This window comes from Corylus avellana, chromosome 3, assembly GCF_965113065.1.
Source record: "Corylus avellana chromosome 3, dhCorAvel1.hap1.2, whole genome shotgun sequence".
Classification (NCBI taxonomy): domain Eukaryota; kingdom Viridiplantae; phylum Streptophyta; class Magnoliopsida; order Fagales; family Betulaceae; genus Corylus; species Corylus avellana.
In genome coordinates this window covers 30,327,312-30,347,331 of record NC_142492.1, presented here as the reverse complement: position 1 = coordinate 30,347,331, position 20,020 = coordinate 30,327,312, and the positions used below count along the sequence as shown (strand labels likewise).

Genomic DNA, 20,020 nt, shown 5'->3' with positions numbered 1-20,020 from the left:
CGTCGGCCATGAGCAGTGCATCTACTATTTTGAGGAGATACGAAGGCAATTATTTGCTTGGTCCTTCCTTCCTTCCTTCCTCTCGCTAAATGCCATGGGTTGTCAATTCTTGAGGTGATTGGTAAAATTGACAAAATTTTGGAGTGTATATATTTGATTGGTTTTTTTTTTTTATTTTTTTTTTATTTTTAAATGAATTGGGTTATGGTTAATTTATGTAGTTTTATGCTTATATATTGACTTGATACATACCCGATATGAGAATCGATGAGTTTTGACTCAATCCATAAACTTGATACGAATTCAATCCGAAATTAATGAGTTATAGTTGAATGATTTGATCTGTTTAAATATAGGAGAACTGATAAGTTTTGATTCGACCCACAAACTTGATACGAATCCAACACGAAATTAACGAGTTATGATTGAAGGATTTGACCCGTTTAAATAAATAGGTCAAATCATGATTGGTTTATGAAATCTTATATCCATAATTCAACACAATCTGAACGTGATATACGAACACGAATTGTTACGACACTCTTTTTTACTAGAAGGATCCAAGGCCATGAGCAATGCATCTAAGGACGAAGCCAGGAAATTTTATGGGAGGGGGATAACCAAAATTTTTTTTCCATTCTTTAGAATTTTTTTATTAAAAAAAATTATTTTGGTTGTTTTTTATGAACTAAAGACTAACGTAAGGGCCAAAAAAGTGAGTATTTAAAAGTAAGAGCAAAAAAAATGGACATTTGAAAGTAATGACCAAAAATTAAAAAATAAAACTTAATGGGTATGGCCCAAAAAAATTAAAAATATGGCCAAAATTTTTTTTTTGAATATGGCCAAAAACTCTAAAAATAGGGCCAATTTTTTTTTTGAGAGGGACTAAATAACTAAACTTAAAACATTACTTTACTTTCTTTTTTTTTTTTTCCCTTATTTGGGGGGACCATGGGGTACCCCGGTCCCCCCCCCCCCCTCTGTCTGCATCAATAATATTGAAGAGACAAATTGTACCTAGGCCATCAGCATGTGACTAACATGTTTGTCCTTCCATTATTGCGCTAAATGCCATTGGCTAAAGAACAAGGTAGTCAATATTTTACGCGTAAGACTTACGTATGAATTCAATATAGAATTAATAGATTTTACGTTTTTAATTAATTGAATCAAATTAAAGTAATTAATTTATATAATTTTATATTCATACTTTGACCTACAATATTTAAGTTTAACAATTTTTAAGGTGACCGTTTATCTAAATGCAACAAGCACAAATTGACATCCTAGGTAAAGGCCGACACTCTTTTCTTAAAGAAGCATCCAAAAACCCTTTGGTTTGTTTCTTTGAAACTTTATGTTGTTGGAAAGTAGGGGGCAATCTTGAAATTTATGAGAATAATTTAGTAATTTGCAAAGTGATGATGAGGTAATGGAAAGGCTTTATATATAGTTAGATAGCTAGAAATACAAAAGAAAAGCCCATAAAATGAGGTTTGTCGAGGCAGTTGAGATAATGACAGGTTTAAGGAAGATGAAGACACAATGTTGTCATGCAATCACTTTATTTAAAGTAAGTAACTTGGACTGCTTCGCCCCATTCGCCATACTGCTTGCTTGGTTCCACAGAAAGTCTTTCAGGCTGTGTTCGGCAATGTAATGGAAAAGGTAGTGAAATGGTACAGATTTAATTGATATAAGAGAAAAAAAAAATATATTTTGTATAAAAAAATAAAAAAAATTTATTTTGTAGTAATTTTTTTATTTAAATAATAATAAAAAATAATTGATGTGATGTAAAAAATAAAAATGTTAGAGTTAATATATTTTTTTTAAAAAAAAATTATTTTTGGATTCAGTTTGGTCCAACCTTTTGCCAAATATAGCCTTTTGCCAAACACAACCTTAAAGAATGTGGATATTTAGGAGGTGTTTGTTAAACCCCTCACATTCCCCCACATCTACCACACTATTCTCTTCATTTTTTTCTCAAAAAAAATTCTTATTTTTATATCAAATTACTCCTTTTTATATCCAATAATTTACTTTTTATTACTATTCGAATAAAAAAACCATTACAAAACAAAATTTTTTATTTTCTAATACCACTTTTTTATTTTTTCATATTAATTATTATTATTTTTTTATCCATAAACAGTACCAGAATTCATAAACAGTGCGGTGTGGTGGGGTGTTGTTTAACGGACACACCCTATGTCGTCACTCTTGGGCTACTACAAAATTGTACACTTTCTTTAGCATTAAATACGGCTGGGTCTTGGAAAGCACGTATCCCTCTTTAGCATTTGTGTGCTTTTCCCCTTTTGACCCCAATTGTGTGAACCAAAATCCTGTGTGAACTGTCATTAAACACATTTAGATTTTTTAAATACTCAAATGTTTGTTTATTTAGCATCTTAGATTTAAAAAGGGTCTATTTTATTAAAATACAAGTTGTGTAGTGTGTAGAGGCTTCTTTCTATTTTTAAGACACAAGAAATATCATGCTTATGTAAATCTGAATAATTCATTTTCTTCAACTTTACATATTGGTTTAACTTATAATAAGCTACTCAAACATAATTAGTCATGGTTTTGTTTTTGGCTCTGCTTGTTTCGCTGTAAAATGATGTTTATAAATTTTTATTTTTATTTTTTTTTGTATTTTCGAGTGTTTGGTACAAAAGAAAATAATATTTAACAGAAAATATTTTTGGTTCAACCGAAAAAACCTCTTTAATTTTTGTAAAATGATTTTCATTTTTGAAAACCATAAATCATTTTTTTGAGTTTGAACATTTCATTCGCAAACCGACATACTCAGTCATGACGTCGCCAAGACTCCATTAGAACACTGCCAGGATCTAGGGGTGGACACGGGGTCTATTCGGGCGGGTTTTGGCATTTTTCGGCTACTCGACCCTACCGAGGCAGGTTTGAAAAAACCATACCCAAAACCTGTATACAATGTGGGTTATCCACCGATTTTTCGAGTTGGGCGGGGCGGGTTTAATTGTCGGGTTGGTTGAGGCGGGTCGGGTATCCATTGGATTTGATTTTTTTGGGTAGTATTTTCAAAAAAAATTGGGTTGGGATTGATTTTTTTACTGAAGATGAGATTTCTTTACTTGATGCCGAGGGATGAGACCGTGAGAGTCGTGAGACTAGAGAGAGAGAGCGTGTTAGTTCACTTCCTAGAGAGTGAGAGAGAGGAGCGGTACGGTTCAAGAAATCCTCCTCCGGCAAGAGTGAGAGAGGAGTAGTGCTGGCGAGAGTAAGTCTGAGAGAGGAGATTGAGAGACTCAAGAGACTGAGAGAGTGAGAGAGGTGTTGGGTCTGGAGAGTTTGGACGGCTGCGTGAAATGAGAGGATATTAGGAATTTAGGGTTTTAAGCATCATGGGCGGGGCGGATAGGAGCGGGTCGAGTACCTGCCTCTTTTAAAAAACCTATACCAGCGACCCGACCCAACCCACACGGGTTTCATTTTTTCAACCAGTATCCGCCAAAAAAACACTAAAACCCGGCTAGGCGGGTTGGGCTGGTTTTTGCCTACCCTTACCAGGATCCGATCGGGACCCCGCCGGGACCCGACTGAGATTCCGCTAGGACTCTGTTGGGACACCGTCGAGACTCAGTCAGGAACTCAGCTGGGACCTAGTCGGGACACCGCATGGACTTGATCGGGACTTGTTGGAACCCGATCAGAACAGGAGCACAACTTGTTGGGACCTGATCGGGACATCTCTAGGACTCGACGAAGCCACAATTAGGACTTTGTCAGGACCCGGTTAGAACTCATCTGAGACTCAATTGGGACACTGCTTGTATTTGATCGGGACTCGTCGAGACCTAGTCATGACATTGCTAGGATTTGGCGAAGCCACCATCAAGACTTCGTCGGGACCTAATTGAACCACTGTTGGAACTTTTCTAGGACTCGGTTAGGACATTATCGTAATTTAAAGTTTAATATAATTGAATAAAAAAAATATAAAACAATTTTATGATTTCCTGTACATGCCAAACATCAAAAATTATTTTTCGCAGAAAATATTTTTCAACAAAAAAAATATTTTACGTCGAAACAAATAGAACCTTAAATTGATCGTTTGATCAAAACTATTGGTATATGTTATTTCTTCCATTCCAAATTAAGAGTTATTTTATTTTTTTTATTTTTTGGGGATGTGTTGAATTACTTGTTTCTAATAATCAAGTGGGTAGAATTTTTTATTTCTTAATTACCCTTTTTAGAGGGAAATTTGAAGTATTTTATGAATTCATCAACAAGTAAATTTCTATCATTTGAGGGATTGTTTTGACCACTTACCATTTTACTGTATAAGAACAATGCTAAATGCAGGTTCGAGCTCAAAGTTAGATTTCCCACATTGGACTCTCATCTTGGCCAACTTTGAAAATTTGTTGGTAATCCAATATAATTCTACAAGGTAGATAACTCTTATTATTTTTAGCAGGCTTTTCTTTTTTGACAGCTTAATTAATCAATAGGGAAAAATCTAATTTACCATTATAAAGTTTCAGGGGTTTTTAAATTTGAATTTTAAAGTTTAAAAATTGGTAATGTACCCTCCTAATGTTTCAAAAATTTTCAATTTAAACCTTCCGTTACTAATTTCCGTCAAATTGGACGAAAATTTATGAAATTATGTAATTACTCTCAGGCTTTTTTTATTTTTTATTTTTTTATTTTAATTTTCGTCCAATTTAACAAAAATTAGTAACGAAAGGTTTAAATTGAAAATTTTTGAAACATTATAGGGGTACATTACCAATTTTTAAACTTTAGGGTTCAAATTAAAAAATTCTCAAAACTTAAGGGGGTAAAGTAGATTTTTCCTTAATCAATAAGTTGACAGCCTTTATAGCCAAACGATATATTTTCTTATTTCAAATTTCAAATTTAATTTAGAACTCATTATTCTTTATTGTCATGATTGTTGGTTAAAATATCTCATATTGTTTGGCAAACGGGAAAACGAAATATCCTTTGGTGAATGGGAAAACGAAATATGTTATTCATTGACTCCTTAGATTCCTTTGACCTCTATGTAGCCCATCTATATGACTTTGAGGAGCATGCCTTGTCGTAAGTGGATATAGTCAAATCCAGTTTGAGGCCAGTGAGATACATGTTCACCTAACTTTTCCCTGGTATAAGCCACCCATTTTGTTGAAGATAATTTCATAGATAATCATAAACGTTTTCCATCACATGAAGATATATAATTAAACAGGGGCCACCGAATGAGCAGCAACATGCAGCAACATAAATGATAATTAATGAAGGCTAAAGTACTTAATATACCATACCATCTATTAGTACTTATGATATAGAGAAATATTACAATTGTTTTTGGTGTTGTCTTAATAATCCTATGTGAATATTGTTTTCTTAAAAAAAAAAAAAAAAAAATGCTAAGTATTCTCTTGATGTTCTTTTGGCTTTAGATGGATATATTTTTTTTTAAAGTACAAAAGAAATTGACCCTTATATGATTATTTCTCTTACTAGATTTTAAAAAAATAATATCTACATAAGACCAAGAGAATACCTAATATTTTTCAAAAAAATATGAGACCACTGGGGGTAAGTTTTTTTTTTTTTTTCCCTGTTTTTTAGAAAATAATATCAATGATCAGAAGAACACTAAAAAAAACTATAGCATTTCTTCATAATATATATCAAAGTCAGAATTGTAATTTGCATCAAAGCTAGAAATGTAGTTTGTTTCAAAGTCTTTATTGTATTTGTATATTCTACGTCATACTTTGGTAACTCATTCTTCCTCCTCTTCTATATCGTCCCACTACCATCAGCATCAAGTCTAGTACTGGAAGTATCAGAAAAAAAAAGTCTAGTACTGGAAGACCCACTTTTACAATTCTCACCACTTTAACCAATCTTGTCTCTATTAAGTTGACCAATGGAAATGCTACAATGCAATAAATTTTTCACAATTGGCCTATCTAATTTTTAGGTGGCAAAGGCACATGGTCATTTATAATTATTTATTATTTTTTAATTTTAAAATTAAAATCAAAATATAAAAAAATTAATAAAAAAATCAAAATATAAAAAGGGGTGACTATGGGGTGGCCGTTTAGCTTTAGGGGTGGCCAGGGCAATTTTTTTTAAGATTTGGCCCTTGGGGGGGTTTTATTTTTTGATATTCTAATTTTAATTTTAAAATTAAAAAAATAATAATAAAAAAAAATTACAATTGGCCATGCGCCCTTTGCCCCCTAGGAATTAGATGGGCCAATTGTGGGAAATTTGTTGCATTGTAGCATTTCCCTTTCCCATAATATTTGCCTTTGAAAGCCCAAGTTGCTCCTTATCTACTGGACCGCAGATTTTTGTCATTGTATATGGGAGCAATGATTTTTTTTTTTTTTTTGGAGCAATGTCAGTCCTCCAAAATTCACCACTACCTCTTCAACGGATGGTCTAATAGTCCATTTTAAATTGAGGTTAAGAAAATCTTAATGAGGGTTTAGAGAGCCCAAGTTGCTCCATATCTACTGGACCGCAGCTTTTTGTCATTGTATATGGGAGCAATGATTTTTTTTTTTTTTTTTTTTTTTTTTTTTTGGAGCAATGTCAGTCCTCCAAAATTCACCACTACCTCTTCAACGGATGGTCTAATAGTCCATTTTAAATTGAGGTTAAGAAAATCTTAATGAGGGTTTAGAGAGCCCAAGTTGCTCCATATCTACTGGACCGCAGCTTTTTGTCTTTGTATATGGGAGCAATGATTTTTTTTTTTTTTTTTTGGAGCAATGTCAGTCCTCCAAAATTCACCACTACCTCTTCAACGGATGGTCTAATAGTCCATTTTAAATTGAGGTTAAGAAAATCTTAATGAGGGTTTAGAGAGTAAATAAAAAGTGGCAATGAATGAGTGGAAATTAAGAAAAATGGACCCAGTCAACAAAACCCTATCGATCGGTTGATGGTCAAACCATTTGATCGGTTAGGTGAAAGTATCCTATGAGTTGTAAAGAAAAGTAATGGATCGATCTGCGTAAAGTAACCAATCGAACGATAGAGCTTGAAGCCACGTAGGATAAATTTAAAAACCATAGCAACCAAATGGTACAAGCACTGATCTATTAGGGACAATCTACATGTGATTTATATACGTTTTGTAGATTAAAAAGGGGTGGCTATGGGGTGGCCAGGGGGCAAAAATCAAATTTTAATTTTTTTTTAGATTTGGCCCATGGGGGTCGCTTCACCACCCCAAGGGCCAAATCTAAAAAAAAAATTAATTTTTTTTTGCCCATGGAGGTGGTTTTATTTTATGATTAATTTTTTATATTCTGATTTTAATTTTAAAATAATAATAATAATAATAAATTGCAAATGGCCATGTGTCCTTTGCCCCCTAGGAATTAGATGGCCAATTGTGGTAAATTTGTTGCATTGTAGCATTTCCCTTTCCCATCATATTTGCCTTTGAAAGCCCAAGTTGCTCCACATCTACGTGGACCGCAGCTTTTTGTCTTTGTATATGGGAGCAATGATATTTTTTTTGTTTTAAGATTATGGGAGCAATGTCAGTCCTCCTAAATTCACCACTACGTCTTCAACAGATGGTCTAATAGTCCGTTTTAAATTGAGGTTAAGAAAATCTTAATGAGGGTTTAGAGAGTAAATAAAAAGGGGCAATGAATGAGTGGAAATTAAGAAAAATGGACTCAATCAACAAAACCCTATCGATCGGTTGATGGTCAAACCATTTGCTCGGTCAGGTGAAAGTACCCTGTGAGTTGTAGAGAAAAGTAATGGATTGATCTGCGTAAAGTAACCAATCGAACGATGGAGCTTGAAGCCACGTAGGATAAATTTAAAAACCATAGCAACCAAATGGTACAAGCGCTGATCTATTGGGGACAATCTGCATGTGATTTATATACATTTTGTAGAAGCTGGAGATGACTTATTTAAGGCTCACTATGGAACCATAGTGACCATTTGGTCGTCTAGAGCCACCCCAAGGAGAGGAAGAGAGAGAGAGAGAGAGTGAAGGAAGAAGAGAGGGAGAAGGAACTTAAGGTCTTTTCTTAAAGTTCTTTGGCGTACTTCGAGATCACTTTATAATTTGGTTTAAAGTCATCATTCAGTTTCAATATACTTAAAGCTTCTTTTTTATTTGATTGACATAATAAGTATGTTATAGTCCTAAGAAGTTCAGTATTCACTGCCTAATTGATATGATCCCATAGTATTTCCATGATTTTTTCCTTAGGCTTCGTTTGGTTCGCGAAATGTCTAATCCATTGAAAAATGAATAGCTACTACTAGGAATAGAAGAGTGTGAAATAAAATAGTTATTCCTATTCCTTAATTTGGTAACACCACACATGCAAAAATTGGAATCAAAATTACGAAAAACCCCACATTACTTTTTTGGGAAAAATATAAAAAGACCCCATAAACTGACAGCCATTTGCGAGTTAGCCCCCTAATGTTCAAAAGGTACTAATGTAGCCTAATAAAGTAACAAAATGTGTCAAAATCGCAACTTCGTTAGTCAACCTCGTCAATTTGGATGGAAATGCATCACGTGCCGTCCACGTGCTATTTTTTGACTTGAAGTTACGAAAATGCCCTTTTGTGAAAACAGAAATTTTATCCTCCTCAAGCGACGTCGTTTGGCCTAACTCTTCTTTGGAAACCGCCGGTAGAAACAGAGAGCAATGAATTCTCACACTTCATAAACTCCTCTTCAGAAACCGCCGATGATAGCCATTCACTGCCCCAACTGTCACCAAGAGCCAACGGCGACCACAATAACGACGACGAAGATGACGATGAATCGACCTTCATTGCCTTTTCAACCTCGTCGTCATTACCACCACCGCCACCTACACTGCTTTTCTTCCCATTCTTTTTAGCTTTCTCTCTTTTCACCTTCTGAAAAATAGCTTGAATTTTGGCATCCATCGAGCTTCTCATGGCATTCAATTTCTCACAATCTTGGAATCCTAAGTCGCTTGGATCTATAAGATTTGGAAAATTCAAGTGTGCGTATTCGCCACGAAGCTTATAAGCAGCTCGATCGTAGGCATAAGCAGTGGCTTCTGCCTTGTTGTAGGTACCCAACCAGGCTCTCACTCTGCTATGGGGTAGTCTAATCTCGACGACCCATTTGCCCCAATGCCTCTGCCTCACTCCCTTGTATAGCTTTTTCTTGTACGAGCTCGTGTAAGTGCTTGTGCATACAGAGCTTTGAAGTGGGTTCGTCGCCGAAGTGCGAGCAAGCGCGCCAAAACTGCTAGAGAAGATCTCTCTAGCGAAAGTAAACATAGGAGCCCAAAGGCTCAAAAACAAGGTTGGTGATGGTGTTTGATGGAGGGCAATGCGAGAAAATTGAGTCCAAGGTGTTTGTGCACCCTGTTAGTAAGAGTTGCGATAAGGAGTATGTGATATCGGCACCATCGTTGAATGTGAAGGGAAGGTTCTGGTCCTAGATTGTATCCATAGTTATGGAAGATTTTCCAGCGTTGTTTTCCCAGAAAATTGGTAGGAAAACAATGTGTGGGAAGTAGAGTTAGGCCAAACGATGTTGCTTGAGGGGATAAAATTTATATTTTTACAAAGGGCATTTTCGTAACTTCAAGTCAAAAAATAGCACGTGGATGGCACGTGATGCATTTTCCATCCAAATTGACGGGGTTGACTAACAGAGTGGCCATTTTGATAGATTTTGGTACTTTGTTGGGCTACTTTAGCATCTTTTGAACATTGGTGGGCCAACTCGCAAATGGCTGTCAGTTTATGGGGCCTTTTTTATATTTTTCCCTATTTTTTTTTAAACTCATACTAAAAAAAAAAAACCCTGAAATAAAATGGGTGGCCGACCACCCATTGGGGTGGTCAGCCACCCACAAAAGCGGCCGGGGGTGGTCGCGGCCACCCTCGATAGCCCTCAGGGTGGTAGCGGCCACCCCGATATGCTAACTTCAAGTAATTGAAGTTCCAACATACTTGCAAACTTCAAGTATTCGTCCATACTCATCTCTCGTCTTCTTTGTATTCTTCATGTTCCTCATGAACTTTAAGAACATCTTTATGTTCTTCATCATATTCACGAAGAATTTATTGAATACTTGATTGTAGACCAAGAACGTCAAGATCTTCAATCAATTGGGGTGAAGATTTCTCTATAAGATCTTTTATTTGATAATTGAATATAATTGTGAGTGTGAGCTTACAAAGTGTTATCAAGAACAAGAGAAAAACTAGAAGCAAAACTTTGTAAAGAATTTCTCCCTACTTGGTTGTGTATATACTCTAAAGGAAGAGTGGAGTTGTGTTTTTGTCTTTCACAAAAATTACAAGCACTAAATCAAAGGTATAATTTTGCCCTCAATTGTTCATCTATATATAATACTAGGAACCCAAGAGAAGATGAAATTCTAAACCTTGTGGGACTGTGATTAGAAATCCCAGTCCATGTAGTACACAACCAATGCCCCTTGAACCACATGGCCATGGGGAGAAAATATTCTCCCCATGCGCCTATGCTAGGGCTTTTAGCCCTGGCCCACTTCCACTTGGTTTATCACTTGGACTTGGGCTTTATCCTCAAGCCCAATCCTCATTTAATTAACTTTAGCCCTTTTGAATTAATTTCATATAGCCCAAAGTTATTTAACATGTCCAATGAATTAAAATTACAAGCCCAAGACTTATTTTAATTCCTTAGCCTACAGAAATTAAATTATGAGCCCAGTGCTCTATTTAATTACTGTTCTCCAACTGACCAACAAGATTAAATAAATCTTTTTGCCCATGTTTTATTAAAATAAAACATCACAGTAAATAAATAAATACTTGAGGAAGAATATAATTTCTAAGTCAATTTATCAAAGAGGGACCTAAGGTAAAATAGCATTAGCTTAATAAGCATGTGAACATATATTTCAAGATCATATCACACGACATTATTTAATCACAATTAATTCCACTAAACAATTGTGGCTGCACTCTAATGATTATTTTTTATTTAATCAATCAATCCTCGTGATGTACTTATTATATATATTACCCCTCCAAGGAATCATTCCGTAGTCAAACCAAAGTCTTTTCCTATTGTCACTTTGTTCACTACCTATTTTCCTTGAGTTATTAATTTAAATTCATGATTATCCTTATATACTTTGTGAGATTACATCTCACCTTGTACATATATATAAGTTTTCAGTGTAACTATTGAAAACACTCGGGTTTGAGCTTTTAAGATAATCTTTCTCATTAAATCTAAAACAAGTAGAATATTTCTTATCTCTTCGTTATTTGACAAAGGATTTGAATTCTTTCTTGAAGTTGATGTTCCCACAATGTTAGATGTGATTACCCAATGTATTGAGTATTATCGGCCGATGATAGGTCTCACTCTTAAATAAATCGAAATAATCAACACTTTCGCATCTGAGTTTACTAAGTTCTTCGAATTTAGAGTAAATGTTAAGATATTGTGCAAATACATCAATTGTTGTAACAATATATATATTTGATGACTCACATGGTCTTGTTCGGTGTATGGCACAACCTGGCCAATACCCCCAGCATATTAATCTGAAGCCTCCCTGCTTCTCATAACCAAGATAAGTCACTTGAGGTTTACCATGTTATAGTCTATATATAATTCCAGTTCCATTTACGACTACAAACAAGTACTATTTTAATAAGTTACAAAGATCTTTGAGTATAATCTTCTGTGATACACACACACCATCACTCAAATACAATGCATTTTAGGGATCTCACATGCATATAATCGAACAATACACAGTCACACGTATATATGCCATGTAAGAATAAATGTATATGTCTTTTATTCTATTCAAAAACTTTATCCAATCAATTGGAGTTTTGGACATAATTCCCAACAATATCGACACAATTGGTAGTTTGGGTGGGAAATTGACAATAAAGTGTGGTAATTTGATGAGGGCATGTGTACTTTTCCCAAAAGAAAAATAAACTTCACTAAAGAGATGACAAATAAATAAAGTTACAGAAAAATTGGAGGTCAAGATCGAGTGTATAGGATGGGGTAGTCAACTGATCGAAAACAAGCAAAAAAACCCTTGATGTACATCAAATATAATATCAGAGAAAACTTTCTGTGATATGTACTTCATATTAATTAATTTCTTTATGGTGTAAATTCAAGGCAAGAATACAAAGAGTGGTTTAAAATTCAAGCCCATTTAGCCAAGACAGACATGCATCCAGCCCCAAGAAGAAGTGAGATATTTGCCCCTAATTGGATCCTCAGATTATTTTGCACTCTAGGGTTCATGAAATCTTGTGCTAGCAGGTCAACGAGGGCCATATAAATCAGAATCCCAGCTGCAAGAGCATTCAAAGTCCCTTCAACAATTAGAGCAGTTGGGCTGCTATCGTTGTAAGTACTTGATATTCCAATGCCAATAGCAATCCCTAATGGGGTTGTGAGTGAGAAAAATGTTGCCATTATTGCTGTAGACCTTGACCTGAATTTTGCCTGCATGGAAAGAAGGCCAACCTTTTAGATAATCTGCTATGAATAATAAATTGTGGAGCAAATTTAAGCCAAATAAATTTCGAACTATAGAATTTTTCTTTCAAAATTAGCTTTTGGATTTGTACTTGTAAAAAAAATGGGAAAGTTCACAAAACCTCTCCCAAAACGTCCACTCCTTTTGACACTACCTTCAAGTTTAAAAACTCTCAATTTCATTCGATGATCCCATTCCGTTAGGATTTTTTATTACATTTTGTCAAAATTCCCAAAATACCCATATTTGTTTTTTTTTAATTGGTAAAGATCGATATTGTTTCAAAAATACCCATAAACGCCTGAATCTTTTGAATTTTTTATTTTATTTTTTTCTAATAAAAAAATGGGTATTTTGAAAATTTTGTCAAGATTTAACGAAAAATTCTAACAGAATGGAGTAATTGAAAGAAATTGAAAATTTGATATCCTTAATTGAAAGTTTTTGAACTTTGAGAAATATTTTCGAAATGCGTTAAAGTTTAGGGGCGTTTTATAAAGTTTCCCTTTAAAAAAAAAAAAAAGGAAAAAAAAAAGGCAATTTTTACTGTTATGGTATCCTAATTTTATGACAGTCGTATATAAGTAGTATTATATATTGGAATGAATATAGTACTGTTATGGAATATGGAGTTATACCTGAGACATGCAGCCACCAAGCCCTATACCCTCAAAAAATTGATGGAAACTCAAGGCTACGAGGAGCGGCCTTATTGTCGCAACGCTTTTAGAGGCACCCATATCTACTCCAATGATCACTGAATGAAACACAATCCCCAATTCCAACACCTAAAGAAAACACCCATCAAAGTAATTAACAACTCTTGTGAGGAATAATTATGAAGGGCTAGCAAACAATTAATGAACTTAATCTCAGCCATTACTTGTGCTATAATACGGTGACGGATTAGCTCCGGCGGATGCGTTCCTCCCGACGTGGTGACTGATCCATGAGCGTGACCATGTTCCGCATGTGTGTGAACATGTACGTGACCTGCGTGCTCATCGCCCATCTCTTCTGCTGCAACATTTCCCTGCATTTTTTTCAATGACAACCAAAATAACATGAAGAGAGAAAGAATATCAAACATATATGTAGCCATAAGGTTTGGCTCGAGTGGTAAGTCACTCGGTCCTCTTGTCTCATAAAGTATCACATCTAAGTTTCGACCACTTTTTTTTCTTTTTCTTTTTTTATTTCATTTTTTATTTATATATTTTTGGACCCACTCTTACAAAGTAAACCTCGAACCCATACGCTGCACCCTCGAAAATTTTCCTATACAAATAGGGTAAATTGTTGGCTTTTACACCTGTGAGTGAGTGTGTGGCCCCCAAAATGAGAGTTTGCATCTCGCAAGTCTTAAACTTGAGATCTAAGGAGTAATATTGATATTCTATAAGACCACAACTCTCGACCACTAGGCTAACCCCTTCAGGGTTAAGATTTGACCACTTTGAGTACAAACAATTTTTTAGAGCCATGCATCCTAACGGATGAAAGCCTGATCTTTACTTGACCGTGTGGAAGGATAGGCAACTCTTTGCACAGTGTTCCAGAAATCTAGTTGGGATGAAGCCCCGGATACCCCGATTATCCCCAAAATATATATATATATATATATATATATATATATATATATATATATGAAAGTGTAATTATAAGGGGTTATAAGTATATTACCTGCTTATTAAAGTGCAACCTGTTATAATAGGTAGAGGCATAGGCGTCGACCATTAATGTTCCAATAGCAGACACCATGGCAAAGAAGCCTGTGAAGGGAAAATTGCCCCACGGATTTTGACCAAGGCATGGAGAAGTCAAGTCACTAAATGCATCCGGCAGTATGTGAATGAATCCGGTGGCTAGAATCACACCAGCTGCAAAGGCCTTGATAATGAAAAAGATATCATTCTCTGGCCTTAGAGCTGGAACTTTCTTGCCTAGCAAGGGGATGCATACCCCTACAGCACTAGCAACAAGAATGCAGGCTATTGAACCCAGCTTATATTTTAGTGCTGCATTATTGTCATTTTCTTTTACCTCAGCATCACACGTACAATCACCAGATATGCTAGGGAGGAGAAGAATGAGAACAAAAAAAATATTCAAGATATTAAAAGAACATGCTTGAAAATTAATCATGGTGAGGGATTGGAGACAGGAAAGCAAAAAGAGAAGACAGAAAGTAGAAAGCTTTTGGGGTTTGTGGTGGATGTTATAATCTTGGCCGGGTTGCCAATTATTGAAGAAATTAAGTAAATTAAATAGATTCCCAGATTACTAATAATGACGGCATCTTATAAAGTCAACAATCCAGAAATATAATTCTAGGAGAAGTCTCTTCCAAATTGATGGACTAATTTACATATTCTTTATCCATTTTATTAACCTTTGTTGGATTAAATAATAACATGATCAGAATTATCTGTTAAGAGTTATTTGGGAAACATGGCAATCTGAAAATAATAAAGTACTACAAACGTGCTCTAAGAAGATCGAAATGTCGACATTATGTTGTGGTGCAAACAACACTTAAACAAGATAATTTAGCTTTGAATTCAAATGGCTCTGGTCGAGGCTCAACAAAGTCAACTTTGCAATATAATATCTTGGCAACCATGCCGAAGAATACGTGACATATGTATATGCACGCTTACAGAAAAAACAAATGTGTCATGAAATGTCACATTAAGAGTGAAGTATCACGCCCTGACTTCAAACGTCTCCTTCTAACCTACCACCATCTCTTAACTTCTCCAGAAAACTTGTAGGCAGTAAAAGTCGCCTTCTGCATCTTCGCTCCTCTATGTCATTAAGCCAATTCCCGGGATCAAGGTGTCCTCCGATTCCATTAAAAGGAGGAAGTTGTGATTGCAGGTTGTCCTGTTAAGGAAAGCCATGGCTGCAACCCTCAAAAGTCTCAAAATTTACACTTCAATTACTAATAACTCACCGAAAGCTTCGGTAGACAGTCCATATATACACATTACAGAGCCAAATGCTCATCTTTGTATTGCTCTTAGTCCATTTAAACATGACCTAACACAAAGGTAGGGTCTTTCTCAACAAGCTTAAACTTTCTCTTGATTCACATGCTTATAAACACAACAACCAAGACCAGGGACAGATTCAGGAAATTTTATGGGAGGGGGCCAACCAAAATTTTTTTTCGGTTCTTTAGAATTTTTTTATCAAAAAAAATTATTTTTGTTGTTTTTTATGAACTAAAGATTACCGTAACGGCCAAAAAAAGTGAACATTTGAAAGTAAGGGCTAAAAATAAAATAAAAAACTTTGTGGGTATGGGCCAACAAAATTAAAAATAAGGCCAATTTTTATTTTTTTTTTATTTTTTGAGGGGGCCAAATAACTAAAATTAAAACTTTAACTTTACTTTTTTTTACTTTTTTTAATTTTTTATTATTTTTTTTACTTATAATATTTTTTTTCCTTGTTTTGGGAGGGGACCATGGCCCACCCCGGTCCCCCCCTCCCTCCGTCTCTGACCAAGACACAACAAACCCAATGAAAAGATAGAAGGTTAACAAGAAAACACAAGCTAAGGGGTTTCACCTTATGGAGCTGTGATCTCCCAAAATTCTCAAGAAAACCTCTTTTTTTTTTTTTTTTTTGTTCTCCCTCCTTCCCTTCTACTTCACACACACTCTCTCCTAAGCGTTTTCTGGTGCCTTAGCTGAGCAAATCGTCATTAGGGTTACCATAAGGTGCCTTAAATAGTGAGTTTAGGACCTTATGTAAAATTAGGGTTTCATGACCTTTTAGCAAGATGCTTCTTGATCTTTAATCCAATTTGATCTTTAATCTGATTTAACCTTTTCCTTGGATTTGGTTGAACTTAACCACATCATCTAGGTCTTCTCAAAGTATGTTTTCTTTCAAACTTCACATTTTTTCCTTTAAAGCTGTAGTTTTTCTTCAACAACCTACAAAATACTAAAAACACAAAACTAACACAAAATATTAAATAACGACACAGCTAAAGGATTAACTAATGTAAATAAAGGGGTCAAAGTATGCAATATTTGGCACTTATCACTTCTTGATTAGGACCTTATGTGTTTATAATAGGTTCTCTAGTACTACGTATAAATACGTTTCGTTATAGTAGGTGATGAGTGCTAAATATTGCATATTTGAGCCCCTTAATTTGAATTTGTTAATTCTTTAGCTATGTCCTAATCTAATGTTTTGTTTTAGTCTTATGATTTTCGTGTTTTGCAGGTTGCTAAGGGAAAATTGTGGACTAAATGAAAGAAAGGCAAGTGCTAGAAAAGGCCATCAAGAAGTGCCTGTCCGGAAGGGGAAAATGCACGTCCGGGCGGATGTGCACTCGAGCACACTGATCACATGCTCGAGCGCACAAGGGGAAAAAGCCATCCTTCACAATGAAAGTCATGTTCGAACGGAGAAAAGGCTCGTCCGGACGGAGGTGCCAGCAATACAATTTTTGCTTGGTTTTGCCCTGCACTATTTTTAGGCCCTTATGGTTTTATCTTGTGGACGTAGGTCATAGACAAAACCACGGTTATTTTCTTAATCCGCTTTTTTCCTTTAATATCTTTTATGATTATCTTTACTTTGAAACAAGAGGTATATATATAAAAATCCATATTAAATCCTCTTGTATTATACATGCTCTTTTTCTTACAAGCTATATAAAAAATCATAATAATATTGGTATAAATATTACACAGGTGTTGGAAATTGAGGAGGCAACGAAATTTCATATTCGTCGAGTAATAAATTACAACCAAGATACCACAAATTAAACTAGAGGACATGGCTCGTGGCGACAAGAAGTGGAGATCTAACTTGTGGAAAGCCGCTGAAGCCCATTTGGTGATGGCTGTACTCATTGCAACCGTGGCCTTTGCAGCATGTATTACCATGACCAGGGGATTCACGACTGGTGAAGAAGCCTCACACCCAGGCTATCCACTTCTATTGAGAAAGGATGCTTTCAAAGCATTCATTATTACGAATACTATATCCATGGTGTTGTCGAGCTCTACTGTATTCCAATACTTGCTTGTTAGCAGTTGGGATTTGGGAAACATTGATTAAATAAAAAGATATGTAAGTGATGTAGGATAAGAAAATAATAGTTGGTCTTTAGATTTATTTAGCTTCTTAATTTTTAATTTTATATTTTAAGAGTTCATGTATTTTGTAATTCAATAATGGGTTTTGCCCAAAGTTAGTCAACATATGGTTAGAGTATTATTTTATAATTCAATAACACGCTTGCCCCGGAAGTCAGTCAATTTCGGTTTAGGTTTTTTGTTCTACTCTATTTAAGTGTTCTTTTGTACACCTATAGAGATGGATCATGATTAATGAAAAACGTATGTTTTCTTTGAGGTGTGACTCATCTTCTTGTTGGTGGTGAGATGCTACCAAGGCCAGTGAGACTCTGATTTAACCTATATATTCCTATTGTTATTTCGGTTAGATTCTAAATTATATGTCATTATGTCTATTCCTGAATACCCCCTCCTCAAGTCCAAAAACCATCACCACCCAATGCAAAAAAAAATCCCAAACAGAACCACCGCACCCGACCCCCACATGTTAGTGGAGGCATGGTGATCATTTTCTGTGGTTCATTGGTGGTAGTCATAGGGTGGGGCTACGGTGGTTTTTGGACTTGAGGTGGGCGTTTTCCATTACAGACGTAATGACATATATCATGCATGTGAGAGATTAGCTAATTTAATTCTCGCATTGAACTCATGTTACATTTAATAGAATTCGTCAGATTTTTTAACAGAATTTGACTCTAGGGATTAAATTGTTTTTTTTGGAATATCTTAGGAACCTTTGATTTTACTTTCATATGACATGAAACGATTTGTAATTTAGGTCAACTACAGTGACTAATTATTTATTCATTCCAATTTTTTTTTTTTTTTTTTTTTTGTATTTATTTGCCCATTGGTTTTTTTTGTTTTTTTTTTTAAAAAAATTTATTTGGTTTTTTTACAATTTTTATTTTATTTTATTATTTAAAAGAATAGGGGTATTATAAGAATATAAAAAAATAAGTGGCATTTTTGATACATTTTGGTAGTTTAATGGGCTACTTTAGTACATTTTGAAAATTGTGGGGCTCTGTTGCAAAACACTCTTAGTTTGGGGGGCTTTTTTATATTTTTCCATATATATATATATATATGGTCAAAGATTAGCTACAAGCTGGTATGTAGTTAATTCTTACAAACTGGTCTAATAAATTACCAAAAATCTCTTAGCATATGAGAACTACATGTTTTTTTAATAACATATGTTTTTCACATTTTTTTAAAGGACAGAAATTTCCTCCAAACTGGTTTGGAGGAAATTTCATTCAATTTACTCTAATAACTGTCAAGTGTCATCTCTCACATGTTTTCTTTAATATTTTAATAGCATTTAATTAATTTAGGAAACCAAACATTAATTTTTTAGAAACGTAAAAATATTGAATGACACTTGTCACTTATTAGAGTAGATTGAAGTAAATTTCTCTCAAACCAATTTGGAGAAAATTTGTGTCATTTTTTTAGTAGACACAAAATTTCTTTCAACTCACTCTAATAAATGGCAAATGTCATTTAACATGTTTGAGTTCCTAAAAAATCAATGTTTGAATTTTTAGGTTAGCAGAAGGGTAATAAATGACTATTAAGAATGTGAAAGAAAACATGTGTCTCTCATATGTTATATAACACTTGGCATTCATTAGAGTGAGTTTGAGGAAATTTTCTCAATATGGTTTGGAAGAAATTTATGTTCTTTAACAGCATTAATAAGAAAACATGAACACATATCACTTTATTAGACTAGCTTATAGAAATTAACTACAAACCAGTTTGTATCCAACTTTTGTTTTGTTTTGTTGTTGGTTTTTTTTTTTTTAATAATATTACATACACTACTTTTACTTTCACACTTTTTTACATGACTTTTAAAATCTTTAGATTTGAATTTAGATTTAATTAGAAAGCCATGTTAGATAGTTTGAAAATGAGAGCGTGTAACATAAATTTTTTTTTTTACGAAAAAAAGGTAATTTTAAACGTTCTAGTCGAAAAAGTGTTATGATATGACCTAAAAATGAAAGGAGTTGAGTTTTTTTTTTTTTTTTTTTAGTGTTATTTAAGGAAAGTTGTTTGTTAATGTTTTAACTGTTTTGACGGAAAAGAAATAAAAAAGACAAAAAAAAGATAGCAACAACTTGAAACCGTTTTCTGATCTCTAATTAGCATGATATGATTATTGAATTTGAATCTTGAAGTACTGATGACCGTTAGAATCTTTGTGACCCAGTTTTTCCACAAATTTTTGACCGTTGTAATAGTATACTCTTTGTGCCATAACGGTCCTCTCGTCCTTCACTGTGCTATATCATAATATAGTGAGAGTTCAGAGCA

General features: G+C 34.5%; 1 protein-coding gene and 1 pseudogene across 1 annotated transcript; both read right to left on the bottom strand.

Annotated features, from left to right (window-relative positions):
* Nucleotides 1-8,673: 8,673 nt before the first annotated feature.
* Nucleotides 8,674-9,517, bottom strand: LOC132174015 (ethylene-responsive transcription factor ERF061 pseudogene; annotated as a pseudogene).
* Nucleotides 9,518-12,244: 2,727 nt separating this feature from the next.
* On the bottom strand, nucleotides 12,245-14,729 carry LOC132173771 (zinc transporter 1-like). The gene is made up of 4 exons (XM_059585370.2): nucleotides 14,268-14,729; nucleotides 13,468-13,617; nucleotides 13,223-13,372; nucleotides 12,245-12,550 (listed from the first exon to the last, which is right to left on the bottom strand). Exons 1-4 carry the CDS (start codon nucleotides 14,727-14,729, stop codon nucleotides 12,245-12,247), a joined length of 1,068 nt encoding a protein of 355 aa, XP_059441353.1.
* Between the last annotated feature and the right edge of the window lie 5,291 nt (nucleotides 14,730-20,020).

What these genes read in the sequence shown, in the direction of transcription:
- LOC132173771 (XM_059585370.2), bottom strand. Translation starts at nt 14,729, where the DNA reads ATGATTAATTTTCAAGCATGTTCTTTTAATATCTTGAATATTTTTTTT. An exon ending in GGTTGCACTTTAATAAGCAG is followed by an intron (nt 13,618 to 14,267) that starts GTAATATACTTA and finishes AAAAAAATGCAG; the next exon opens with GGAAATGTTGCAGCAGAAGA. An exon ending in TTGGTGGCTGCATGTCTCAG is followed by an intron (nt 12,551 to 13,222) that starts GTATAACTCCAT and finishes CTTTCCATGCAG; the next exon opens with GCAAAATTCAGGTCAAGGTC.